This window comes from Juglans regia, chromosome 8, assembly GCF_001411555.2.
Source record: "Juglans regia cultivar Chandler chromosome 8, Walnut 2.0, whole genome shotgun sequence".
Classification (NCBI taxonomy): domain Eukaryota; kingdom Viridiplantae; phylum Streptophyta; class Magnoliopsida; order Fagales; family Juglandaceae; genus Juglans; species Juglans regia.
Genome location: NC_049908.1, coordinates 38,625 through 66,245, shown reverse-complemented (window position 1 = coordinate 66,245; position 27,621 = coordinate 38,625). Strand labels below are relative to the sequence as shown.

The 27,621-nt window shown below is 39.5% G+C and overlaps 2 protein-coding genes across 3 annotated transcripts in view; one reads left to right on the top strand and one right to left on the bottom strand.

Annotated features, from left to right (window-relative positions):
• The window catches only part of LOC109000952 (brefeldin A-inhibited guanine nucleotide-exchange protein 5), an 85,834-nt gene extending 58,679 nt beyond the window's left edge, over positions 1 to 27,155 (bottom strand). Inside the window, exons 1-11 of one of the 2 annotated variants that reach the window (XM_018978025.2) lie at positions 26,811 to 27,155; positions 26,592 to 26,673; positions 26,033 to 26,261; positions 25,246 to 25,367; positions 25,108 to 25,166; positions 17,149 to 17,206; positions 16,965 to 17,049; positions 16,562 to 16,759; positions 16,317 to 16,375; positions 16,137 to 16,206; positions 15,959 to 16,027 (exon numbers count right to left, since the gene is read on the bottom strand). In XM_018978025.2, coding sequence (XP_018833570.2) covers positions 15,959 to 16,027; positions 16,137 to 16,206; positions 16,317 to 16,375; positions 16,562 to 16,759; positions 16,965 to 17,049; positions 17,149 to 17,206; positions 25,108 to 25,166; positions 25,246 to 25,367; positions 26,033 to 26,261; positions 26,592 to 26,673; positions 26,811 to 26,922 — 1,143 coding nt within the window. In that variant the 5' untranslated portion in view covers positions 26,923 to 27,155. Of the gene's footprint in view, positions 1 to 15,958; positions 16,028 to 16,136; positions 16,207 to 16,316; positions 16,376 to 16,561; positions 16,769 to 16,964; positions 17,050 to 17,148; positions 17,207 to 25,107; positions 25,167 to 25,245; positions 25,368 to 26,032; positions 26,262 to 26,591; positions 26,674 to 26,810 lie in introns of both variants that reach the window. The other variant, XM_018978024.2, reaches the window with a different exon arrangement.
• LOC118349263 (putative nuclease HARBI1) lies at positions 7,783 to 8,689 on the top strand. The gene is made up of 2 exons (XM_035693172.1): positions 7,783 to 8,070; positions 8,196 to 8,689. The coding sequence occupies exons 1-2, from the start codon at positions 7,800 to 7,802 to the stop codon at positions 8,663 to 8,665; spliced, it is 741 nt and encodes a 246-aa protein (XP_035549065.1). The 5' UTR covers positions 7,783 to 7,799; the 3' UTR covers positions 8,666 to 8,689.
• Positions 27,156 to 27,621: the final 466 nt, after the last annotated feature.

The window sequence follows — 27,621 nt, the reverse complement described above, 5'->3', positions numbered from 1 at the left end:
GGAAGACAACTCGGCCCCTGGGCTGAAATCTTGGGTTACGACTGTTTTGCCCTCCAGCCTCTCTTTGGGCCTACAACCTGGCCCAAAGCAGGGCCCATCTCTAAGCATGTCGAGACAGATTGCTCCACCTGGCCTCTTCCTACGTCCATAACCCTCTGGCCCAAACCATGGCCCAAATCCCTCCCTTCAGTAAAGCCTGCATCACAGCCCATGCCCAAACTCAGCATCTCCTTACCCTTAACGCTGTGTTTCAGCCAGTCCATTTCATCTAATAACGTCCCCACTTTTTTCTCCATGTCACCTAGCACTCTTAAGATATTTTCCTCCTTTGACCCCAACAGTACATAACCATCTCCACCTCGTTGTTGCATGATCTCTGTACTGTTCAAACCTGGCACACAGCACTCACGGCACGCTGTACCTGCTGTGCTTGGAGCAACTCATTGTACGACAGTGCACTAGCTGCCCTCCACGATGGAGCACCACCGTCAATCTTCGAAACACCACCACCTTTAGCTACTCTATTTCTCACACTCGAAACAGAGGGAGGAGGACTAAGCTCCTTCAATGTAAGTCCAAAATTCCTCCACCCCTCCCCCTTCCTTCCTTCCTTCCGGCACCACTAGCAGCCCTCTCATCTTTTCATGACCAAACTCTGAGATGAAGATAAAACTGCCATTGTTATTGCATTCTCTCCTCACCATTAACACATTATTTCCTTTTCTATGAGTTCTTAGGAACTCTGAAGAACCTAATGACTCTGCACATTCCTTTACCATTAAACCCAACCACCCCAGAGCTTCATGATCCAAAGAAATGTATTTCACCCCACGGCGACCACTTGTTGTGATTCTCCACCACCTTTCATTCTCCTTTTTGAACTCAAATACTTTATGTTCAATAACTACCTCTCTGCACAGCCCCATGAAAACCAACACAGTAACTCAAACTGGACTAATGCACAAATCTCCACAAAGAGATGTAGTCATTGACACACCACAACCAACCAGTAATAAAAACAAAGAAAGAAGAAATGTACGAAGAGAAAATTTTTAGGAGAGAGAAAGAGGTTTTTGAAATGCAAATAAAATTTTTAAAACTGAATCTAGAAGGTCTACCTTTGACAAATGCATTTTTTGAGGCTTCAAAATTAACTTCTCCATCACCGTATTCAATCTATTCGCTAAAACTTTTGAAAGTATCTTGTACTAGGGGTGGGCAGCTGGGGCGCGGGGGGGGGGATGACCCCGCCCCTTGGCACTGAGGAGGGGTGCCCCGCACGGTGCAGGGCGAGGTGCGGGTAAGGGTCCACGCCGCCCTGCACCATGCGGGTATCACCCCTATGTTGTACACTCTATTCACCAGGCTAATGGGCGATAGTCTCTAACATGCATGGACCCCATCTTTTTAGAATGAGGGCTAAAAAAATAGCGTTTAGACTTTTTTCAAACCTTTCATTAGCATGAAACTCTTTAAAACACCCTCATAAGGTCACCCTTGATGACTTCCCAACAAACTTGGAAGAATCCCATGGTAAAACTGTCAGGGCTTGGAGACTTATTGCCAGCCATGCCACGGATTACTTTGCACACTTCATCTTCTTTGAAGGGCCTCTTGAGCCACCTTGAACCTTGTTGGTCTAATAATGCAAATGTTAATCCATCAATTTTCGGTCTCCATGCATACTGTTCAGAGAGGAGGTGCTTGTAGTAATGTATGATGTGGTTCTTGATGGCTAATTGGTCCGAGGAAACTCCTCTATCTACCATTGACATCTCAATAGCATTGTTCCTCCTATGTGAATTAGCCACCTGATGGAAGAACTTCGTGCACTTATCTCCCTCCTTAAGCCATAGTGTCATTCATTTTTGCTTCCAAGAGATCTCCTCCATCAATGTCGCTCTTTCGAGTTCCCTGACTACATGACTCTTGTGAATTCTCTTGGATTAAGGCCTTGTTTGGATTCGAAGGTTACTTCATCCAATTTCAAACTGAGTTCGTACGGGAAAAGTGGTCTGTCAAACCACACCTCACAAGAGATTCTCTCATATAAGACAAATATGGAGTTTTGACCGTTGCTTTTTGCTTTTTACTGTTTCCATTACACGGGTGTTAATTTGCAAGGCCCTCTCACCCACCCCTTCACCCATGCCCTTCACAAACCCATCAACTCCACGCAGAGCTCGAAGGCCCTCACCCACCTCTTCACGCACCATTCATCTCCAGGCGAAGCTCCTCACTCTGGGCAGACCCATCTCCTGCCATCATCGACGCCATACCTCACCATTTCAGACCACTTCACGGCATGGGCGAGGGGGCATCTCATCTGCGATCTCCCAAACGCACCAGTTCGAAGGCAACCCGAGGTGGAAGCATCTTAAGACCGACGGTCTGAGGCAACCCAGGGAGCTCAGTCGCGTGAGAGATACCATCCCCACCAATCGATTTGGGTTTCATCTATTACAAGGTAACCGTACACAATCACGTCCCCCTTCCATGACAGAGATTCCCCTGCCCCCTGACCCAAAGGCTGTGTTAAATCAGTTCTAGGGTTTTGATTTTAGATTCGCCTTGTACAGTGTAGATTTAGGGAATATTGTCAGAGCCCCTTACATGAGAAATTCATAAATCCCCTTCACAAATGAAACCCACAACGCACAAAATCTGCAAACACCCGACCTCAAGAAGTCGATTCCACCATAACCACCTACGGGGTATTTCTTTCACCATCACGGCTCCAAGAACACGATCCTTCCAAGTATGTGAATCTCATCTCAAATCATTTTAAGCTGTTAGAAATGCATGGGCATGTTAAATCAGTTGGCATTACTCTAGTGTGGAGATGAATTTCTCCTTAAATTTATTATTGTTGTGGTTATTGACCGAGATAAATGTATATCCATATTATCATTGATGTGCTCATGACCACGACAGTTAAATTAAAATGTTATTATAATTTTCAGTGATGTATGGTAAGGTGTTTAGAAAATTTTTATGTTGTTTACCCATTTCATTTCTTTAGATGTTATTTTGTTAATTTGCATGATTGGTCGATGCATACGTGAATGTGGATATCAATGCATAATCATGGCTGCATATGTTTATGGTTGCCATGGTTGTGGTTTTATTTTTGGGTTTGCATGGGCTGAATGTGGTAGTTTGGTTGGGGCCCCATTCATACGACTTATCATTATCTTTAAGTAGGGCTTCCTCAACTTATGCTTTTGTGAATTGTTTACAAATTTGCCGTGCATTGTGTGGGGAGATTCATGCATAATGTGGGGAGCTTTTTCCATTTGCATGTTTTTTAGTTGAATGGAGTTTGCAAAGGGGCCTCATTTCATAGGTTAGTTGTAAAAGTGATTATTGTTTTGTTTTTTGGGGTTTTGGTTTTGGTATGCATGTGGTTGAATGTGGGAATGGGGTGTTTTAATTTTTCTTTCTTCTTCCTGCTACTGCCGTGCATAATATGGTTCATTGAGTGCATTTGCATACTTGAATGGCATAGTTTGCTTGGGTCCTCATTTCAGCTTGTTAGTTGTTGTCTTGATTCTTGTTCTGGTTTTGGGGTTTTGGTTTTGCTATGCATGTGGTTGAATGTGGGAATGGGGTGTTAATTTTTCAAGTTTAAAATCTAATCTCTGCCGTGCATAATGTGGGGAGTTTTTTGCTGCCCCATGTATTTTAGTTGAATGGAGTAGTTTCCTTGGGGCCTCATTTCATAGGTTTGTTGTGAAAGTGACTATAATTGATTTGTTGGGAGTTTTGGTTTTGGTATGCATGTGGTTGAATGTGGGAATGGGGTGTTAGTTTTTTGTTTTGTAACTAACTACAGCCGTGCACCATATTGAGGACATTTTTGCAATTGCTTGTATTTTATAGTTGAAACATTAGTTTGTTTGGGGCCTCATTTCATAGGTTAGTTGTAGAAGTGAATATTGATCTGTTTTTGGGGTTTTGGTTTTGGTATGCATGTGGTTGACAGTGGGAATGGGGTTTTATTTTTTCTTTGTCAAATATGCTACTCGATGCATGGGGTTTGGACAGATTTTTGCATTTGCATGGATTTTAGTTCTAGATTATTGTTGGCTGTAATGTGGGGAGATTTTTGCATTTGCATGTATTTTATGGTTGAAACATTAGTTTGCTTGGGGCCTCATTTCATAGGTTAGTTGTAAAAGTGATTATTGTTTTGTTTTTTGGATTTTTGGTTTTGGTATGCATGTGGTTTTTGGTTTTGGTATGCATGTGGTTTAATTTTTCTTTCTTCTTCCTGCTACTGCCGTGCATAATATGGTTCATTGAGTGCATTTGCATACTTGAATGGCATAGTTTGCTTGGGTCCTCATTTCAGCTTGTTAGTTGTTGTCTTGATTCTTGTTCTGGTTTTGGGGTTTTGGTTTTGCTATGCATGTGGTTGAATGTGGGAATGGGGTTTTAATTTTTCTTTCTCAAATCTGCGCATGACGTGTATTCATGTGGTTTTGATTTTTGCATTTGGATGTATTTTACTTTCATGGAGTAGTTTGAGGTAATGTGGGGAGATTTTTGCATTTGCATGTATTTTATAGTTGAAACATTAGTTTGCTTGGGGCCTCATTTTATTTTATGATATGTAATAAATTCTGTGTTTCCTCTCTTCTAGTATTGTTGTTGGAAGGAAAAACCAGGAAATATACAAAATAATCAGTTTCTAACATATATATATTTTAATTTTAACACACTATAGCACTTTATAGTTGAATGATCCCCTTATGGCTTATGGATAACAAAAAGGTTTGAAAAGCTCTATTATCCATTCCGTAAATTATTGCCACATACACATTAGTCATTGTGTGAAAGGTGGTGGGTACTAATTCTAATAATTTCACTCTCTGATCTTTAATTTCATTCCTAAGCTTTAATTTGTTGCCGGATTACTAATTAAATAGGAAGAAAATTATATATCAAGAGTTGACTTCGTAAGGAGAGTTCATCATGTGGATTGCTTCAATAGATTCCAAGTCTTCCTTTTACTTAAAAGAATAATTTTAAAAAAGTACTTTTCAAGTTGATGAATTATCCTTGATAAGTACTTAATGAATTATCCTTGATAATTAAAAGAATATATATATATCTTTATTTATATACAACAACTTGGCCCGCAAAGATAATTTTAAAAAAGTACTTTTCAAGTTGATGGGCTTAAACATAGTATGACGTTAAACCATGTCAATGCCTAAGAAAATATTTTGTGTATCCTTTTGGCTAAATTCAGCTAGCCTTTTATCGTTTTATACGAATAGTTCCTGCTTGCATATAATTAGACTCCATTCCAATTAACAACATTGCATATAATCAGTGAAAAAACTTTCAAATATACTCATTGTTCTGTATCGACTGTGACATACAAAAAACTGTGTGTCTATCATTATTATACAACTTAAATCCATGGGCGGCAGTCACATGTCAGAATAGGAAAAAGGTTACTACTGTGGTTGGGGGTTTGGGTTTTGGTATGCATGTGGTTGAATGTGGTAGTGTAGTGTTTTGAGTTTCAGTTTTTCTCCTACAACTGTTGTGTATTTATATATAACAAAGTTTCATGGAGATTAATAAACTTACGTCATCCATGTTCCCATAGCGATACTCCTTACGCTCATCTGCTACACATCGGCCGTATCAACAGGTATGGGTCATTTGTAATTCCGGCTCGTTACTCATATTAACGCATATAACGTAGCGTAGTTGACATGCAAAACCTTTTTTCTTTTTTCCTTATATTACCATTTTAGCTATTTCAAATGGAGGACCCCGAAGATACGAGCCGGGATAATGTGCTTTGGGGCGATGCCATGGAGGAGATATTCATCGACATGCTCTACCAGGACGCGCTTCAAGGTAGATTAAAGGGCGGAAAGATAACGTTTAGAGAGCATGGAGTTTATGCACAGCGACTCACTGCTGTTGGGAAGAAAGTGTTTGACGGGAACCAGGTCCGTGGAAAATTGACGAGGTTGAAGGGGATGCAGCGCTTGTTTACCGATTTGTTGAGCCAAACTGGTATGGGCTGGGATCCCGACACAAAGACAGTTGTCGCGAGTGACGAGTGCTGGGAGAATGCCATTAGGGTAAAATTTTAATTAAAGTTAACCATCTTTATTGCACCCTTCAAATTTGTTGTTTGAGCACTCGAGGTTTGATTATTAACTGCGTATGTTTCTTCTATAATTGTTAGGTTAAATCGAAATGGGGGAGGTTTCGTACTTTTGGCTGCCAAAGTACGAGGAGCTATGCACCATATTTGGCGCGTCCGTTGCATACGGGACTATGCAACACGCATCAACACAGCTACCCGCAGATAGCGACGACGAGCGGCGCCTGGATGAGGAGATGCGAGCTCGAGTGCCTCCCGCACTAGGCCATCGACAGGGATTGCCCATTGGCAATGATGACTTTATTGACTTGATGGGGATCGGGTCACCTGCAGTGGATGCCGTGACTGGGTCATCACGTAGGCCGAAGCCAAGAAAGAAGAGCGATTTTGAGGTGCAGCTTTCTGAGGCCGTCGAGGAGGTTAAACTGACGCAGAGAGCGAGGCATAAACGATATGAGGATGCAGAAGCTGTGGCATCATCGAAGCGCAGCAAAGAGTCAGAGCCTAGTGAGGGGACCAATGCGGGGTATGATCCGATTAGTCATTGTGCGACGTTGCTAAGCGAGCTTTCCCCTCCGTTGGATCCATCCCAACTTGTTCGCGCAATTAAGGAATTACTGAACCCAGAGATGCGACAGTTTTTCTTGTCCTTGGATGCTGCAAGGAGGGACTCTTGGGCCCGTCATTGTTAAAGTAGGCGGGGTTTTAATTCTTAGGCTATATTTTCTATGGCATTGTCACCCTTTATGTAGAAGTGAGACTATTTGTATTTCGTTGATGAGTTTATAAACAGCCTCATTTTCCAATGCGGGGTTGTTTGTTTGATTTGTTGTAATTTGATTGAAATGAGGACGGATTATGGAGGACCTGTTTTAGGCTCTGTTCGGGTTCTGTATGATTATATTGGACATGTTTAATATATTATATGATTATCGTAGTACCGCCTTATTATTTTGTTAACTTGTGACAGATTATTTACAATTGTTGTAAAGATAAAATAGTACGAATTAACCCACTGTGCACAATGGGAATTGGTCAGCAGGAAGGTACTCGATGAACGTGAATCGAGATTCAGATGATACGTTCCCTAATGTGTGTTTGACTGATAGTAGTGAAGATGACCTTGCAACTGAGGATCTTGAGACACTCGCATTTCTTGTGAGGGCTGGTAGAGAAGCACAACAACAGCTTAGACAGCCACAACACAATATCGGATTACGGGGACATCAATATATTTTGGAAGTTTTGAATGGGAATCCAATAAATTGTCGCGAGTTATTTCGACTTGAGGTTGATGCCTTCCGCGCATTATGCAGCTTGTTACGTTCAAATAGTTTTTTGAAGGATACTAGAAAAGGGTTGACCGTCGAGGAACAAATAGGCATGTTCACATCTGTAGTGGCAGCTGGAGACGAACAACGGATTGTGGGGCAGCGCTTTCAACATTCAACAGAAACTGTTAATGCCCATGTGAGGAACGTTATGAAGGCCCTGTGTAGGCTGGGGACACATCTTATTTACCCAAGTCACACATCCGGGGTGCACCCAACAATCGCAGCCAATCCGAGAAATTATCCTTGGTTTGAGGTAAGTTGTTTATAGTAGATAATAAAATATAATTCTGTACATATTGGATAATTGTTTTGTAAATTACTTAAACCGTATGTATTCGTATGTATCATGTCCGCTTACTCGTTCGCAGGGATGCATTGGTGCAATTGATGGGACCATGATCGACGCTGTTGTACCTACAGAGGTGCGTGAGGCATATCGCAACCGGCATGGCAAAGTTGCCCAAAACGTATTGTGTGTATGTGACTTGGACATGAAATTCACATTCCTGTACACTGGTTGGGAGGGGAGCTCGCATGATGCACGTGTATTCATCGATGCATTGTCTCAGGGCCGCAACGCATTTCCAATGCCTCTCGATGGTAACTCAGTTCGACAGCCACAATTATTTTTGTCTGATTATATTGGGTCTTTATATCTGTTGTTTTTAAAAAGCCTCATTTCGTTGCTTGGGGCCTGATTATCTCATAATGTTAATGGTTGACAGGTCATTATTATCTAGTCGATTCGGCGTATCCATGTACTCGAGGATTTATGCCCCCTTACCCTAGAGAGAGATATCATAGAAGTGACCGTCAGGGTCAGCGGGGATTTAGGGGGTATAAAGATTATTTTAATCATCGTCATTCATGTATTCGTAACGTAATAGAACGTACATTTGGGGTCTTGAAATCACGATTTAGAATTCTAAGACTCATGCCTGGTTATAAAGTTGGGAGGCAAGGGGATCTGATCATTGCATGTTGTACGTTACACAATTTTATTAGAATGACGAGCCCGAATGACTGGTTGTTCGAGGAGTGGAGAGATATGGAGCTCAGTCCAAGCGGTCGTGCATATAGCGACGCCGCTGTTTCAGGAAATCATCCTGACATGACCGTCGAATCAGCCCGAGCTATGGCTGCAATTAGGGATGACATTGCCAAACGTATGTGGGAAGCTAGGAGTGGTCATTGACTTATATTGATAAATATTGACATTATTGAGACTATATAAGGGTGTAGTTAGAGATTCAAATGTATTGCAAATGTTATTTTGGTATGGCAATATATAAGCAATAATTTATATACATAGGGAAGTTTGTAGCAAATTTATTTAGAAATATGGTTGCTAATATTATAAGCTATATACGTAAATTTAGTTTCATAAATAATTGGTCGATATGTAAATTTTATCGTACACAAATTTACAAGGATTGATTTTATAATTTAATGATGTTATTTTCCTAATTGATTATCATTGACTATAGTTGAAAATTAGAGGTTGGAAAAATTTCCCATATTACTACGGTGAATATGGGAAATGAATTTAAGCACAGCTATTTGAACAAATTATTTTATAATATATTAATATTATTTAACGTGTTTTTTGCGGCTAATTACAATTGGGATTTTTGAGTAAATGATTAAATTTATTATGGAAATTTTGTTGTATTTTCATTAGAAAAGACTATTGTAATCCAAACATTTTTATTATTCATTTCATTAAAAAAAAAAAAAGTATATGGGTAATTAATAATTTATTTAATACTTCTTTATCAATAATTTATAAAAAACATTTAATATAAAGTTAAAACCATATCAATTCATAAATAAATTACAACAACTTATAAATTATCTCAACTCATCTCACTACTATTCATAAATCATCTCAACTCATCTCAACTTATCTCAACTCATCTCAACTCATCTCACTACTGTTTAAAACTCATCTCAACTCATCTCAACTCATCTCAACCCATCTTCGAATCCAAACGAGGCCTAAGAGAGTGTTCTTCCCTCCTCCATGCCTTTCAGACACAGTAGCTCCTCCAAGAGAGAGCATCTCCGTTGGGCCACGTTTCTAAAATTTTTTTCATTCCATCATTTTGGATACTTTTTCAGCGCTTTTAACTTTTTTTACCATTATGAAGCTTGGGGAGCCTGGAATAGTAAGACGACCACCATTGTCTAATCCTGTCTACACAATTGTTAGATTTGGCGCACATATTATCAAGTTTAAAATACCTTCTGCCCCCTTGGATGTCTCCACAATCTAGGATGATAGGGAAATGATCAGAGTATAACTTGGGTTATCTTTTTTGAACTACATCTGGAAAATGTTACTCCCAATCTGTAGTTATCAAAAACCTATCAATCCTCGACCAAGATGGTGGGTGTTCTCCGTTGTTGGACCATGTGAACGTACCTCAAATTAATGGAATGTCCATAAGCTCAAATTTGAAAATGAAGTCAGAATAATCCCTCATGGTGGGATTAAGGTGTGACACACCCGTCCTTTCGCTCGGAAAGCGAGTTACATTGAAGTCATCCCCCATACAACTTGGTAACTTCCACCAGCTAAGCAGACCCGCCAACTCTTCCCACAATAACCTTCTTTCTGAATCAATATTAAGGCCATATACCCCAACAAATGCCCACTGGAATCAGTCTTCTATATTCTTACAAGTAAATTCTCCCACATTCCTCCAACATCTCCACCACCCTTTTATCATACATCATACATAACTAAAACACCACTGGATGCCCCTTTAGATGGCAAGTATGACCAACCAACATGTTGACATCTCCATAAGTTTCGAAATAGTTCTCTTGTAATATGTTCTAGCTTGGTCTCCTGTAAACAAATAATATCACCCTTCCAGTGACAAAGTAAGTTTCTAATTTGGAGCCACTTCTTACTGGCATTCGGCCCTCTTACATTCCATGATATAATTTTTGGTTTCATAAAGATGCCATCTTTGCCCTTCGCTTGAAACACCCCCGGTTAGAGCTCCTCTCCCCTACCTTAATTTATTGCCAAAGTAAGCCTCTTTAGTTCTCTGTCTCTCTCCCCCCCTATTTTAGCTGAATTGAGATATGGATCAGATCTGGTGTGTGCATATCTAGCCTCTATAGTTGTGAGTAATGTCATAAATTCATCTTCGAAACCCTCGCATGTGATCCCTACACAATGCTTAATCTCCATAACTTTTTGAATTACCTAATCTAACACACAAGGATGAAACAAGTTTAGGGGAATAGGTTCTTCCACCATTTGTTGTCCTGCCCCTCCCTGCGTCTTCCCTCCCTTCAACCACCATTTCCATCAACTGTTGCTTCACCCCTCCCTTGTTAGACTCAAATAAGACCAAAGTTCCTTCCATTTTGCCTCCTTCACAGTATGTAGAGTTTCCCCCACTGTTTTTGCACTCTCAAAGTCAACAAATAGTTGTTTCTAACCTAATTTATCATTTTCCGGTGCTGGTATAGTCAACTTCGTGGCAAAAAGATTGGACATCAACCCAGATGTCTTCGGCGCAAGTTTCTGTGCTGCCCTATAGTGCTCTAACCCTCCCAACGACTCTTCCACTCTCTCATTGACATATCACATTAAATGGGCTAAAGTATTGGTTTTCGATACCGGGAGTGTCACCTTAGTAGCAAGTGTAACGAAAGTCGACCCAAAGAACTCTAGCGCAAGTTTTTGTGCCACCCCACTGTACATTGACCCCCTTGATGGTTCACAATTTGGCGTCAACATCCCCTTCTGAGAAACGTCCTTAGTTTCCTTCGCTAGTACAACAAAATAGAATCGAATACAAGCCTAGACGTTTTTTTTTTATGTAAGTAAGAAAACTTATTGATCCTCATAATTAGGCATAGGCCAAGTACATAGGTGGTATACAAGAGAAAAATACCTAATTACTACTCAAACAAAGAAAGAAGCATACGTGTCATTAAAATTTACTCCCTCTAATACAATAGCATAAGCCCAAAGTAATAAAGAGAAAAATAGGTCTCCAATCCCCCCAATGAGCATTCTCTATTTCCAAACACCTTCCATTCCTCTCATTCCATATACACCACATAAGACAGAGGGGTACCATCTTCCAAACCTTTGCTACTTGGCGATTTCCCCGTATGCAGCACCAACAAGCCAAAAGATCTGCCACCCTCCTTGGCATGACCCACGCAATGTCCAGCCTTTCAAAGATTTCATCCCATAGAGCCTTTGCTAGATCAAAGTGGAGAAGTAGATGGTCCGTCGATTCGCCATTCTTTTTGCACATGAAGCGCCAATCCATTATGAAATAGCCACACTTCCTTAGCTTGTCTATGGTCAAAAGTTTCCCGTGAGAGGCCAGCCAACCAAAGAATGAAACTTTTAGAGGCGCTTTGCAGTTCCAAATGCACTTCCAAGGGAAAGCAGCATAGGGATGGGTAGACAAAGCATTTTACAAAGATCTAACTAAGAAATTCTTGTTCCTGGGGTGTATCCACAACAGTTTGTCCTCCACACCGCACTCCAAATTCAATGTGTACAAGGTGTTGTAAAAGTTAGAAATGTCTTCCACTTCCCAATCTTGAATTGATATGATAAATGATACATTCCATTGCAGCAGACCATTCGAAGAGTCCATGTAATCAACAACAAAGGCTTCCTTATGCAATGCAATTCTGAAAAGAGAAGGAAAGGCCAACTTGAGAACAACAACACCACACCAAACATCAACCCAAAATCTGACCCTTGTTCCACACGTCGCCACGAATCTGAAATTACGAATAAAATCCTCCTAGCCGTTCCTAATAGATTTCCATACACCCACACCATACGATCCACGCACTTCAGAGATCCAGCCTCCTCTAATGTTGCCAAATTTAACTTCGACCACATTCCTTTATAAAGCATCACTTTCTTTCCTAGGAGATAAGGCTTGTTGGAGTAGCCAACCTTATCTACTAGGAAGGAACTCGGTAGCCCATCTGTCAATACATGCCCAATCCACTTGCCTAGTTCTCTTTCCACTCCAAGGCCCAAGTCCATTTCCCTCTTCTCCTCAACAACCGTATAAGACAATCCACTTTCTCTTGCAATTGCCCCAGCTGTATCTTCATTTCCAAAAGTGAAATGTGCATGCCATTCTCTGCCAAACCGACAGCAGGCCCGCCACCATCTCCTTGCCATTGAGCACTTGATGTGTGAGTTGTACGATTAGGGCTGAAGAATTTTCGGACCAAACCGAATTTTTTATTAACTTACCTTTTTAAGTTAGTAAGTAGTAACTATCAACATACATATAATTATAGTTAAATATTTTTTTTAATGAATAAGTTACATAATTCACATTAATAACTCAATTTTAAGATTAGTAATTTAAATATATTTTTTATTAATTTATTTGCAAAAAAAAACAAAAAAGATGAAAAAAATTTGGGCCGGACCAACCGGATTGATAACTACCAGTCTAGTCCAATCCAGTCCCTATGGGTGTTCGGTCCGGTCGAGGGTGGGAAAATCCTGGACTGAAGGGGTTCAGTTAAGTCTAATCCCCAAAACCCCCTCCGAACCGACCTGATTGGACCGAATTTACCTCTAAGTACGATGTTCCTCCCCATGGCCATAACTGAGTTTGTGGCTTGTTGTAGCTCCTCCTTGGGCCGCCTCCACTCCATGCCCTCTACCCCTTTTTTGCACTCGTACCGGCACCGTAGTTGTCGGGCTATGTGAGGGCATCCTTGTACGAACGTGATTTCGAGTGGTTCACCACTGCCATTGGCCTCATAAATGACCGTCCTCTATTACGAACACCCTCTCTTAGTACAGTTGCCATCTTCCCCCATCCCATACCATCCATTGCTTCCGAGATAAAGATGAAGTTACATCTGCCACTGTTTCCATACTCCACTAATGCCATGTACCGACCACAGGCATTGGAGCATCTCTGCACAATGAAGCTTCTAGCTCCCTCCTGTGCAGTGGTGTAGAAGTCCTTTTTTTCACCCTTCAGATAGTCCTCTAGTGATTTGGGTTGACATCCCTAGCCTCACTGTTTTCATGAACTTCCAACTCCTCTTAGTGATGACCATGGAACTTCCATCCAGCTTCAAAACAAAGAGTTTAGATCTCTAAGTGTTTCGAGTCCACCATAGTCACATTACCTTTACTAGATAATATTTATTGACAAAAAAAAAAAAAGAAAAGGAATGCATAATCGAAGCATAAGGGGTATACAACAAATACACCAAATGTGAGAGGGGGAGAGATAGAAGAGAAGAGGGCAAGAAAGTCCTGGAAATTAAACTAGAGGGATATAAATTACAAGCCTAGATGTTCCCGGTGCAAAATTATGTGTCACCCCTAGCCGTGGTTGTTCCGGCATCACGTTCACTGTTGTGGGGAACGCCTTTTGAAGGAAGCAAGCCCGACCCGTTTGAGTATCCATTTCATCTTGGGTAAACGGGTTGAAAGCATCCGGCCCATTCCAATTTTAGCTTTGCCTTTATCGGGCCTAATGACCTTCGACCCATTGGTATTCAACCCTATTTTTACTATCCAAACCATTATTGTGTTTACCTTGGCCCAAGCCCAAGCCCATGTCCACTTTACATATAAGGCCTTCTAAAGTTCTATAGCGTTCTTCAACATCTCAGTTCCTCTTTCAAACATTTTAGGACCCCCTGCTCCTTTCTTTCTACCAAGCCGAAGTTGGACAAACTACCACCATCCTCTTTTATGTAGAGTCTGGATTTAGTTTTTGGTACAATAGACTGCCTCAGACCATGCTTCTTTGCAACAATACCCCCCTGCTGCACTTCCCTTTTTGTCCTTTCCACTTTGCTGCAACGCCGATGAGTGGCCCATACTACGCGACACCAACACCAGTTTCCTTGCGTCACCCATTGCTGCCTCGCATACGACTTGATTTGCTTCCCCTTCTCCTTCCCCTTGTCTACCACCCTGTCTAGACATAAAGACAAAGCTTGAACCTTGTCTGTTGGGATGACATGCATGGATAGAGCATGTTTTATCTCCAGAGACAAATTTTTCCACCATTTTCCTTTCAATCCTTCCGAGATCGCTAGAAGAAGGCCTCACCACCCACTACCACCGTAATCTGTTAGTTCTAGATAACGCCCAAAAGCATTAGAACACCAATAAGCAAAAAGTGCCTTGTTACCATCGTGATCCATCTTGCAGAATTCTCTCCTTCCCTTCGATAATGAACATTCTTCCATCGTGTTTGCAAACCAACGTACACTAGCATGGCTTAGCACCATCTCCTTTGTAACCTTCCTACTCCTCTCAATAATACAAAAGCTTTTTCCCCCCTCCAACGATAAAACAAACACCTTTGTTAATATCAATAAATGTTTTTAGAAACCCGTCCATGTTGACAAGTAATAACTAAGCAGTAAACAACTGAGGGTACTGATTCTGGCAAAAGTCACCGGAGCATATCACCTGTCATTAAGGTATACGGAGAGAAAGTGAACTTCCCCAATTTGCATCCCAAATATCTTTTAAACACCAAAACAAATCTCCATCTCTCAAACCACTTCTCTTTCTCAAATTATCAAATGCTAAAATCTTCTACAAGGCTGCCATCCAGAAAAAAATCTTACCCTTGAAACTTGAAAGCACCATATTTATCAAAATACTCCTTTACGGGAAAGTAGGACCAACTTGGGGGAACACATGGAAGGATAAAGACTCAAGATTTTCTAGGAGGATAGAGTCTAAAAACTACATTTGTCTGAAGTATTAAATATAAGAACTATCTAAAAATAAAACAATCTGACCATCAAAACTCAAGCTTAAGCCTAGCCTATCCATACCTAAATTCCTAAAAGCCAAGATTGTATGGAAAAATAGGAGATTGGAATAATCAGCATGGACTTGTTTACATCATCTCTATGATGTTCTAGCATGTTATTTCTTGAAGTTCTCCAAAACAAACGTCTGTTATTGAAGTTGTGCTTGGGAGAACTTATTATAGCTTCAATATTCCTACTCAACAATAGTAGCAGTAAAATTTCGATGTCACAGATGAAAAGGTGGTATTAGATGCGTTGCCTCTTACAATGTTTGTTATTCTCCCTTACATCTTTTTTTCCAGAATGTCCTTGTTGAGACCAAGCATGAGACCTAGGCAAATCCAGAAAGTTTTACACTTAATACTCACAGATGATTCCACCACCCTAAGTCAAATATTCATGGGTTAATTAAAACTCCAGTGGACATCACCACCATTCTAAACTGATCGAAAAATAGTAAGTAACTATGCTGCTTTTATACAATTCAGCAGGTCCTTAGCCACCCGGATTGCAAAAATTATAGTTATGAAATAATATTGATATGCCACCCCAAGATGGATAACAATCTAAACAGAAAAAAATAAAGAATAAAAGTTGGATAAAAATCTAGTGCATTAGCTTCATTGGCCAATTAAAGTAAGCACAGGAAAGCACATAAATTCATAAAATTGACCTGTAGAAGCTCAAGAGACAAGATTCTTGTCTTTGTTGTAACATCATCATTGTCTTCCTTCATTCCCATCTACAGACATTATACTTCAAGGAGTTACAAAGGAAGCTTCATTTTTTTATAAGTAAAGGAAGCTCAAAAATCTTGACAACATTGTGGAGAGTATATTGAGAAAACAAACCTTGCAAAGGGTGCGGAATACCAATAAAGCATCACGTTGTACTACGTTCATGCTCTCCAGGTCAATCCCTCTTAGTAGAGTTCAAAGTTACAGTTTTGAGCAAAGAAAATAAATGCACTGCAATTATCATCCTAAGTAAAAATGTAGAATGTTCAAACTAGAATATATACGATGTCATACCGTGTTATTGTTTTACCATCTTCAAGATGCACAGCTTTGTCAAGGACTGCTTCTAAACTCTATACAACATAAAAGTACAATATTAGGGCCAGAATAAACCACAAAGAATACTTGATAATCATAACACTCAGTATTGGTCGTGTCAGAAAGGTTGGGAACATATTAAGCGGTGGCAAACCAAAGAACTTGAACTTGAGTAACTAGAAGAGAATTGATGAACATATGTTTAATAGAGAAACAAGCACCTTGATATCGACATTGCCTGTAAGATTAGGGAGTTCCTCGACAGACGCAAGAGAGGACCCTTTGACCTGGTTCAGTGCCTCTCCTAAAGTCATTCCTTTCTCATATTGATCTGCCAAGGATGCCTCATCAACGTTCGTGTTTGAATTCTCCACTGTAACAGCCTCTGATTCTCCAGCAGAACCAGCTGAAGAGCAGATCTGAATTCCCTGTCAGACAATAGAAACTTTCTAGCATACATACAAGATTTTGCTAGTCAATTTTTTATTTTTATTTTTGCTAAGGTTAAGTATAATTTATTAATGAATGGATAGGTATCATCAAGTACACAAGGTGTATATATGATAATATTTTTATATGAAAATTGATAAATACATTTAGAACAAAGGAATATAGTTTCCATACCGGGTCAGTTTCCATTCTCCTGAATATGATGCTCATCATCTGTGTCAACATTGCCTTTGATGTTGCTTGGTTCACAGGACTCTTGCTAGACATTCAAAATACAAACCCAAAGAGATTATATCAACATACCCTTGCTATACATCTTGTTTATATCAGCAACCCAAGGGACAAACCCAAAGAGTACCTGTTAAGAGCAATATTGTAGCATACTCTGATAACACCCAGCAAAGGTTCCCCATGTACTGTAATTGAGACAAGTATAACAACAAGTAATTACTTTTCAATTGCAAACATAACAAAAAAAAAAGTAGAAGAAAAAAAAAAGAAACAAGCAAATATTTATTTTGATAAGTAAAACTTTATTAATATCAACAGGCGTAGCGAAGTACACTGGATGTATACAAGAGAAAACACCTAGCTAGCAAAACAAGCAAATATAAAGTCATTGACAAAAAGCTATATATTTGTATGCACACTAAGCAACAAAGCCCTAATCAACAAAAGTCAACTAAGCCATGATAGATATGTGATAGGCTGATCATAGAAACAAAGTTGTTTTAGCATACAAGTTCTACACATTCTGTTTATTGCGAAAATAACTGATTTCTTTGCAACTTTGTTTCTAAAAGCATGTTTATGAAAATATGATAAATATCATATTATTTCACTTGCTTATGCATACATTATGCCATGGCTAGAAGGCTAGAGTTGGCCTGTGCACATTAGAAGTTAGAAAAGAGAAATAGGGACCACTGTGGCACTGTGACAGTCCTATGGGGTTGCCGTTTGGCCTATCTTGAGTGACTGTTCTGGAATTTTATCCCCTGATTTCAACCCCCAATGACTCATCTTTACAGTTATTCATAATCCCTAAGTATGAAAAACACTTCAGAGTTAAAAAAAATTAATGAAAACTTCGCCCACACTAAGCTGGTTACAGTTTGCACACACACACACAAACCAATTTTAAGGCCCAAAAAAGTTTATATTGGGCAAACACCAGATCTGACCTGTTGGCTCTAAGGTAATTTAATCTTAGTACACCCAAAAAATGCATTTGCACAAAGTGCAGAGTAGCACTATTAAACATGAGTCATAATGTGATCAACCATGCAAAAGAATCATATGGCAAGGAAATCAGATCCACTCTTATGATAAAAAGCATGTATAGGACTAATATTAGAGTTGCTAGGGTAGTAATATAATAACAATGAATGTTTTCCTTAGGTTGCTGAAGGGGAGTAGAACTATGAGGCTAAGAGAAAAATTGTTAGTAGTATGCACCTATGATGTGACTTTTTTTAAGTAAGATTTATTAATAAGCACAAAAAGCGTAACCCAAGTAGACAGGGAGTATACAAGCGTAACACCTATCAATTGGAAATAATAGATAAAACGAAGTCATGTAGATTTTGCCCATTAAAGTCTATAGAGATAGTCCATATAGAAGAATATTGATAGAAATAATTTTGAGCTCCACAAATGTCCGTTTCACGGTCCTCTCAATTCTTTCGTTCCTTTCCTTCCAAAGGCAGCAAATGAGGCGCATGACGAATCATCTTTCATACTGCTATTATCCGCAGACTTCCACTCAATCCTTTCCATGAGTAATAAAGATCCACAACTCTTCTAGGCATCACCAAAGTAAATCTTACCCGCCTAAAGAATTCACCCCATAAAGTGTATGATACCTTACAATGGAGTTGATATGCACCTAACACATGAAATGTTATGCAAGCCAAGTTTGCAAATGATTTAATGTCATGCATGTGCTATTTATTATGTCGTAATTATATTTGCAAATTTTTCTTTGTCTAAGCAACTTTCTTTAGGTGGCTTCAGGATGAATGGTATGACCTTTTGTCTTCCATTCCCGACGCTTCTCGCTGGGGATAATCCTTAATCTTTCCTTGTTTTCTCTGTTTCAACTTCTTTTCTTTCTTTTGGTTAAATCTTTAGTTAGATGAAGATGGATCGTAGTTTTCGGATAGAAGCTAAGAGGTTCGTGTTTAGTAGGAAAGGTGGCAACTTTTTTTGTATTACTAAGAAGAGTAGGAAGTTGTCAAAGTCCCTTTATCTCAGTGAAGGAATGGTTGTTTGCATGGCAAAGGTGGTGGAGGATTGTTTGAGGTCATTGGGTAGAATGGAATCTTACCATACTAGAAGGGAGGGAAATAGAGTTCTTTTGGTTCAAAAGTGTCATATTGCGTATGGTAGGTTTGTGAAGTTGATTGAGTTTGGCACTGTTATGGGGAATGGTATCATTATGATTTCAGAAGAGAGGAAAGGGTGTGGTTGGGCAGGTTTTGTGAGGATAATGAGAGAGATGGTTGATTCTAGGTCCTCTGTTTCTATTTCTAAAAACATAGTTGCTCCAAACAAAGGCGGTGTTGTTCGGGATTCTAGAGGTAAGAAGGTGATATCAGATACATCATTCAAAGGTGATATCCCCCCTTGTGAAGCTTCTTACATATCGACATTGATGAATCCAGAGTATGAGGTTTCTAGTTCTCACTAGAATAATGGAAATGGCAATATTAGGAAGGATGAGCCAGGGTTGGATGTTAGTAAAAGGAACGATGGTATGAGTGTTGCCTCGCGGAGGAATTAGCTTGATGGTGGGTCAGAAGGTTGGCCTTCCATGGCGCTACAAAAATTTGAAGAAGTTGAACGGTCTCTTTGGCACGTAAGGGCATAGTTGATTGGATGGAAGGAGAGGTTGGGTTCATTGTTAAATAAAGTTGATGGGGGGTTGGGCTTGCTTATGGGCCTGGGCCAAACATTAGTGGACAATGAAGTGGTAAAGGGGTGATGGGGACGCAAATCGGACCTAGGGGTTCTAATGCTAATAAGGGAGATGGGTTGGCTAGAGGCCCAATAAGCAGGCCTGTTCAATGGAGGGCTAAGCCATTTCGTGGGAAGCAGGGTTCCAAAAGCCTGATAGGAGTTGAGGCTTAGCCCAAGGGTCCAGTGGTTCCGAGTCTTCCGACGGGTGCTTCGACATCATAGACAGGGTCATTGACGGCATGCGAACCTTTGAGAGGTCTTCTGACGTTGAGTTCACCAACGACGACTCTCCATTTACATAGATGAATATGACTAGCGAGGAGGCTCAGATGGATGCGTCTTCATCACAGAAAGGGTCGACGGCGGTTGACGACTCTTCTGGGGGTACTCAGGTGGTGAGTCTCACTTCGCTTCCTTTGATCCTAAGGTTTTAAAGGGAGATTTTCATCACAACAAGGGTAGAGAAGGGTCGGTGAAGTTACTATCTTCTTCACAGTTATGCTATGGGGTACTGAGCAGGTGTTAGAGGGCGTGGATGTGGAGGATGAGGTTGGTGAAGTGGAGCTGAGAGTTAATGCTTCTAGGTCCATCAAGGAGTATGATTTTGGGGTCCCTAGTACCCAGTTCAATAACTTCGATTTGCATATGGTTCTTGGTGGGGGGAAGATTCTAAGGCAAGTGAGTCAAGGGAGTTTATGGAATTAGACGAAATGGATCTTGATCCATTGTGTTTCACCCCTCTTGAAACTAAATGGCCTAATAAACCCTCAGATTGGATGTTGACTAAAGTGGATGAAATCAAGGATTGCCTGGGAATTTCTTGCAACAATTTTAAGGAACAATTTAGAACACTTCTTATAGCAATTGTGGTTGGTTAACCATCTTTGGCTAGATCCGCTTCAAAAAAGGAGTGAGAATTAAAGAGATTGTCGTGCTCCATTAATTATAATGCTAGGGGAGGAAGTGCCTTTAGAGATAAAGGCAAGCATAGGGTTGCCAATAATATAGAAAACATCTCCGGGCCTTCGGGTGGTATTATTGTTATCTAGGATAGGAGGGTAGTGGAGCTACTAGATCATTATGTGGGAGAATTTTTGGTGGCTTGTCGTTTTAAAAGTGTGGTTGATGGATTCAAATTGGCTATTGTGGGGGTTTATGGCCTTAATGTGGATAATAGTAGGAGAATTTTATGGGATGAAATGGCGGGTGTTAGCTATTGTTGGGATGTTCTTTGGTGTTTTGGAGGGGATTTCAACATTACAAGGTTTCCTAGCAAGCGTGTGGGGGGATACTCATTTCTCTTATGCTATGACTGCTTTTTCAGATCTGATTTTTGAACTAGATTTGATTGATTTACCAATGGCAGGTGGGAGATTTTACATGGTCCAATGGAAGGGCATGATCGAGGCTGGACAAATTTCTGATTTTGGCTTCTTGGGAAGCTTGTTTTCCTGATTTGAGCCAGAAGAGGTTTTCAAGAATGTGTTCTGACTGTTACCCCATTATGTTGGATTGTGGGGGCATAATTAGAGGGCATGGGTATTTTAATTTGAAAATATGTGGTTGGAGGAAGAGGGTTTTGTGGATAGGGTGAGGTTGTGGTGGTCTTCATATTCTTTTTTCAAGTACTCCAAGCTTTGTTTTGGCTGGTAAACTCAAAGCATTAAAACAATATTTGAAGAAATGGAATGTGGAGGAGTTTGAGATCACTATAAATAAGAGGAAGCTTTTGCTGCAACAATTGCAGAGTTTGGAGGATAGGGAGCTGTTGGGGGACATATCCGATGAGGAATTGTAGAGAAAAAAAGGTGATGAATTAGATAAGATCACTTTAATGGAGGAAATTTCTTGGAGGTAGAAATCTCGGGTCCTTTGGTTGAAGGAAGGTGACAAGTGTACAATTTTTTTTTACCAAATGACGAACTCTCATCGAAGAAATAATGCTATTGAGGTACTTCACAATGGTGATAACATCCTATCAAATCAAGAGGCCATCTAGGAACATATTGTCAATTTCTATGAGAAGTTGTTCAGGGACGACTTTTCATGGAGACCTAAGCTTGATGGGCTGTTTTTTTATTCCATTGACCAGGTAAGTGCAGAATGGTTAGAGAGCTTTTGAAGATGATGAAGTTCTTGATGTGGTTACAGGAATGGCAAGAGATAAGGCTCTGGGCCCGGATGGTTTTTCAATGGCTTTCTTCCGAGCTTGTCGGGACATAGTGCAGGAAGATATTATGAAAATTTTTCTTGAATTTTATTCATTTATGAAATTCGAGAAAAATTTTAATGCTACTTTTATTGCACTAATTCCTAAAAAGGTAGGGGCTGTGGAAATGCAGGATTTTCGGCCTATTAATTTGGTAAATGGGGTGTACAAGATTATTTGTAAGGTGCTAGCTACTCGCATGGGTGTGGTGTTGGGTAAAATTATCTCGAAATCTCAAAATGCCTTTGTGAGGGGGAGACAAATTCTTGACATGGTCTTAATTGCCAATGAATGTTTGGATATCAGAATTAGATTAGATGAATCTAGAATATTAATCAAATTGGACATGTAAAAGGCATACGCCCATGTTAGTTGGGATTTCCTTTTTTTAATAGTTAACTCAAGCCACATGAACTATTAAAAAACCCAACCGGGATGCCATTCCCCAAAATGGATCGCATCTTCTTTTACTGATGATACTTTAATTTTTTGTGAGACCAATCAAGAACATCTTCATTCTTTGAGAGCCTTGTTGTTATGTTTTGAAACAGTTTCGGGTCTCAGAATTAACTTAAACAACTTGTTCCAGTGGGCTCCGATCCAATATTTCAAATTTGGCTAATATTTTGGAGTGTAAGATCTCTTGCTGCCTTTGAAGTATCTTGGTTTTCCTTTGGGTGCTTCTCATAAATCTGTTTTGATATGGAATGGGGTGATCAAGAAGATCGAGAGAAGGCTGGTTGGTTGGAAAAAGTTATAGTTGTCTAAAGGGGGACGAATTACTTTGATAAAGAGTACGTTATCTAATCCTCCCACTTATTTCCTTTCTCTTTTTCCTATGCTGGCAAGGGTGGCAAATAGAATTGAGAGAATTTATAGGAATTTCTTGTGGGGAGGTAAATGGGAGGAAAAAAGGTTTCACTTGGTAAGTTGCAATAAGGTGTGTCAACCAATTTCGTGTGGAGGTTTGGGGGGTGCAGAATTTGAGGCTCTTTAACAAAGCCCTTCTTGGGAAATGGTTATGGAGATATCATGGTGAGAGGGATGCATTATGGAAGAATGTTGTTGATGTTAAATATGGGAGATTGTCAGGGTTGTTGGTGCTCTAATGAAGTTAGAGGAGCGTATGGGGTGGGTTTCTGGAAGTCCATTAGGATGGGTTGGGGGCAGTTTGTCAAACATATTATATTTAAGGTGGGGGATGGGACAAGGATACATTTTTGGCATGATATATGGTGTGGGGATTCAGCCCTCAAGAATGTTTTTCCTTCCCTTTTTAGTATTGCTAGGGATCAAAATGTTTCAGTGGTTGATTCTCTTTCTTTCTTGAATAATAATCCTCAATGGAATGTTGAATTTGTGAGAGATGTGCATGACTGGGAAGTGAATGTAGTCTCATATTTTTTTGGAAGATTATATGATTTAAAGATTGTTCAAGGAAGGGAGGATAGCTTGTTGTGGGTTCATGAAGGAAATTCCAGATTTTCGGTTAGTTCCTTTTATAAGGTAATAACCTGCCATTATGTTAGTGATTACCCCTGGAAATGCATTTGGAAAGTTAAGGTGCCTAGTAAGGTGGCATTTTTCTGTTGGTTGGTATCTCTTGGAAAAATTCTGATCACGAATAACTTAAGAAAGCGTGGACTTTGTGTAGTAGATTTGTGCTTTATGTGTGAAAAAGATGGTTAACTTCATTGTGAGGTGGCCAAGATTTTGTGGAATGAGATTTTTGGTAGGACGGGAATTACTTGGGTGATGTCTAAGCAAGTGGTGGATTTTCTTGTTTGTTGGAAAGGTTTTGAGGGAAGACATCGTGTTGCTGCCATTTGGAAGATGATCCCCTTGTGTTTGATGTGGTCCTTATGGCTGGAGAGGAATGGCAGATGTTTCGAAGTCGGAGAACGCTTGATGGGGGAACTTAGGGAGTTTTTCTTTAATACTTTTGAGTTTGTGGGCTAAGGCTCTTGTATTGAATGAAGATGATTTTCTCGATTTGTTTTAGTCTTTTTTTAGTTTCTTGAGTGTATGTAGGTATTTTCTCTTGTATACTTTATGTATACTTGGGCTATGCATATTCTTGATAATAAAATCTCTTATCAATTATCAAAAATTATATTTGCATTATGAGAACTATATCAAAGTTTTAATATGAAAGTTATGAGATTTATCACCATGTCCATGTTATGAATATTATGAAAAAGCTTATGATATGAAACCTTTTTTTTTTTTTTTTATAAGTGCTTATGATATGAAACTTTTTTTTAACAAGTAATGATATGAAACTTATGATAAAAGAAATGGTGAATTAGTGCATGTCATGAATGCTTATATGTTGGTCATATCATGATGCTTGGTACCAATTCTAAGTCATGGGTGGGTGTGCAAGCCACCTATAATGATTACATCCAATGAGCATATGAAAACTTAATCTTTTGAATGACATCATTTTTTTTAATTCCTTTGGGTAAGTAATCTTCGTTTCACACAATAAAACTTGAAACATAAAAATTTACTATGTGTACGCATAGCATCAAATGCTCCCTATGGGCATTACTAATTAATGGTGCATACCCCATTTCAAGAAACACATTATGTGACTAAAGATAGAGAGGTTTAAAATTTATAAAGGTAAAATAGAAAACCGGTAAGGGGAAAAAAGGACTAGTGCATCAGTGGCATATAAACTAGTTGCCTTTCTCATTGTGAAGAAATTCACTCATAGTACCCCAACCCAACCAACTGATCAAGAATAATGAAAAGCTAACTCATTAGATCATGTCTCACAGTTCAAACACATCACCATTGTAAATTAGACTTTACCTCTCTTTTCTTTTCCTTTTCAATTCTTTATGTTCCATATCTCTATCATTTCATATCAGAACAACTTCTATGATGATTAAAAGCTATAACCCAACTCATCACTAGCCAAGAATCTGAGTGATATCACATTCAGTGTAGTTCGAAGCACCATTTTGTACTAAAAAACTCCTCAATCACATCTCAAGACGCACAATACTCCAAAGCAACAATGAGTCCACTCTTCCACAATAAAAAAGGATATAGCCAACATATACATGAGCAGAAATAATAGACTCAGTTTAAATGAATTACCATAAGAAACACCCTTTTCTACCCTTAACAACATACCTCTAAACTTTGAGGATGCCACAGCAGTAAGAAGTACCTTCAACACTTGCAAAACGGTGCTGCACATTGTTCCTTAAAAATAAATGGGCAGAACGGGAAACATAGAGGCAGAAAGTAACCAATATGCAAAAGCAATACCTATCAGACGATGAATTGTCAAAACAACCGCAAATCATGTTCAGAATGTCTGTAAACAGTGGGGCATTTCTACCACCATCTAAACCAGGATCACCCTCTAAATGATCATATGCAATGAGTTTCTGCGCTCAAAAAACAATAACAGAACAAGTTGATGATTAATATGCATATCAAACAAAAATATCATATTATTTAATTTGCATTCAAGGGGGGGTTGTTCTTTCCTTGAGCCACAATCTATACTAGGGTTGGGCGGCGGGTCACCCAAATATGCCCAGCCCGCTACGTCCACTACCCAAAAAAACTATACTCATTCTTCTTATTTTTTTTTGTCTCTCTAGTCTCGTTTCTCCTTCTTCCTCTCTCTCTCCTCTCTTCTTCTTTCTTCTCACGTCCCCATTCCTTCTCCTCCTCCTCCTCCTCTTCTTCTTCTTCTTCCCTTTTCTTCTTTCTTCTCGTTTCCCTCACTCTCGTATGCATCGTATTTGAGACCCATGACCACTGCCATGGGTCCCAAATGTAATTTTTTTTGGTCAGGAGATTTTTTGTGGTTTAGTGTTTAATTTTTAGGTTTGATGTTGAAATTTTGAATTGGATGGCTAATTCTCTTTTATTTTTTGCTATTTTCTGCTGTTTGACAGGGGTGACTAGGTGGTGGTGGTGTCAACCCGCCCAGGTAGGGACGGGGTGTGGGGAGGGTGGCTACCTGTCTGCGTAAGGCAGGCAGAACCCCTAGTCTATACAGCATCTAAAAGATTACATTACAACAATGAGAGAAAGAACATACATGAAGACAATCCAAAGCAGGTTCTATGATTTTCAAATTCTTAGTCTCAAATGCAAGTCGAAGTGGATTCAGAACAAGTTCTGCCTGAGCTCCTTCAAGGGTGTTCCCAGCTCTAGATAAGACAGTGGTAATAGTTCCAGTTCTGCCCACAGGCTCTAACTCCTCTGCAGTATGTGGGCGACCAGGTTCTCCTCCAGTCTTTTCAGCTCCACCATCGGTTTCAAGGGAACTAAAACCAAAAATGGTCAGAATTTAGTATTAGAATCCATCAATTTAGGTCAAATAAAGCAAATCATGACTCCAACTCCATCTGAGGGTATCGATTCAGTAGCATATCCTTAAGACAGTCCAGGGGAGATTAAAAGCATGTCATACAGCACAAAGAAAGTGGAAATACAATGGATCTACGTCGAATCTGATAACCAAAAGGTCGTGTTCAGAGTAGTGTGATTTGATCCACAGCAAAAAAAAAAAAAAAAAAATCTTAGTCGCTTGATTTGTAGCAGTAAAATTCAAAACAAAGACAAAAGCAGCAGATGAAATATAAAGAGATATAGACCTGCCATCTCCAGGTAAGGATGCTGCTTGATTTGTGTCAGTGGAATCAGGATGCTGCGTCTGATTGACCTCTTTCGCGTGATCTCAAGAAACATAAAATATAAGAAAATGGACATTAAATATACATTTAAATTTTGCATATTCTATCTAACAATTTATATCGGTGCAGCAAGGGAAAGACAGGGAGATCTTGGGGAGAAACAAAAAAGAAAACACCAACCTAAATAAGTCTGAATAGCCTTATGAAGGTCTGGATATTTTTTTCCTGAACATTCTTTGACCATAGACTCGAATGCTCGACTTAAAAAACCCCCAGCGGCACCGCCAGCCATTTCTTCAATCCTTTGGGCCCTGGAGAAGAGGCTTAGAAGGTGCCGTATGTTAGAGCCCAAGGAGGAGGACCGTGGGTAGATGCGGTGCGGAGTAACGGCGGAGCCGAGTGTGGATGGGGCGTGGATCTCACGCTCACACGGTCAGCAAATTTGCCGTGGGTGTCAAGACGGATTCAAAAAGTACCAGCCATCTGCGAGCGAAGTGTGGGGTGAAGTGGAGATAAAATCATAAAAGACCACGCTGAGCCATGAGATACTGTGGCGATTTCGTAGATGGATGTTGGTTCGTAATTGAGCCGTGAATATTTGGATCTAAGGCTGCGTTTGGTTAGTAAATTACTCTCAACTCATCTCAACTCATCATTATAACTTTTTTAAATTTCAATACAAAATATAATAAACAATTCAACTTTTTCAAATCTCAAAATAATAATAATATTAAAAAATAATATTTTATCAATATTTTATCATCTCAACTCAACTCACTTCAACATCCAAACTCACCCGGGTATGTTTGGCAAGTGAGAGTATTCTCACTATTATTTTTTATTTTATTATTATTTTTTATCTATTTTTTTACTATTCATTATTTTTTACTTATTTTTTACTACTAATCAATATTTTATTATTATTTTTTCATTACTTTTTTACTACTATTCATAAACATTCTCAACACTTCTCACTACGCAAACGTACCCT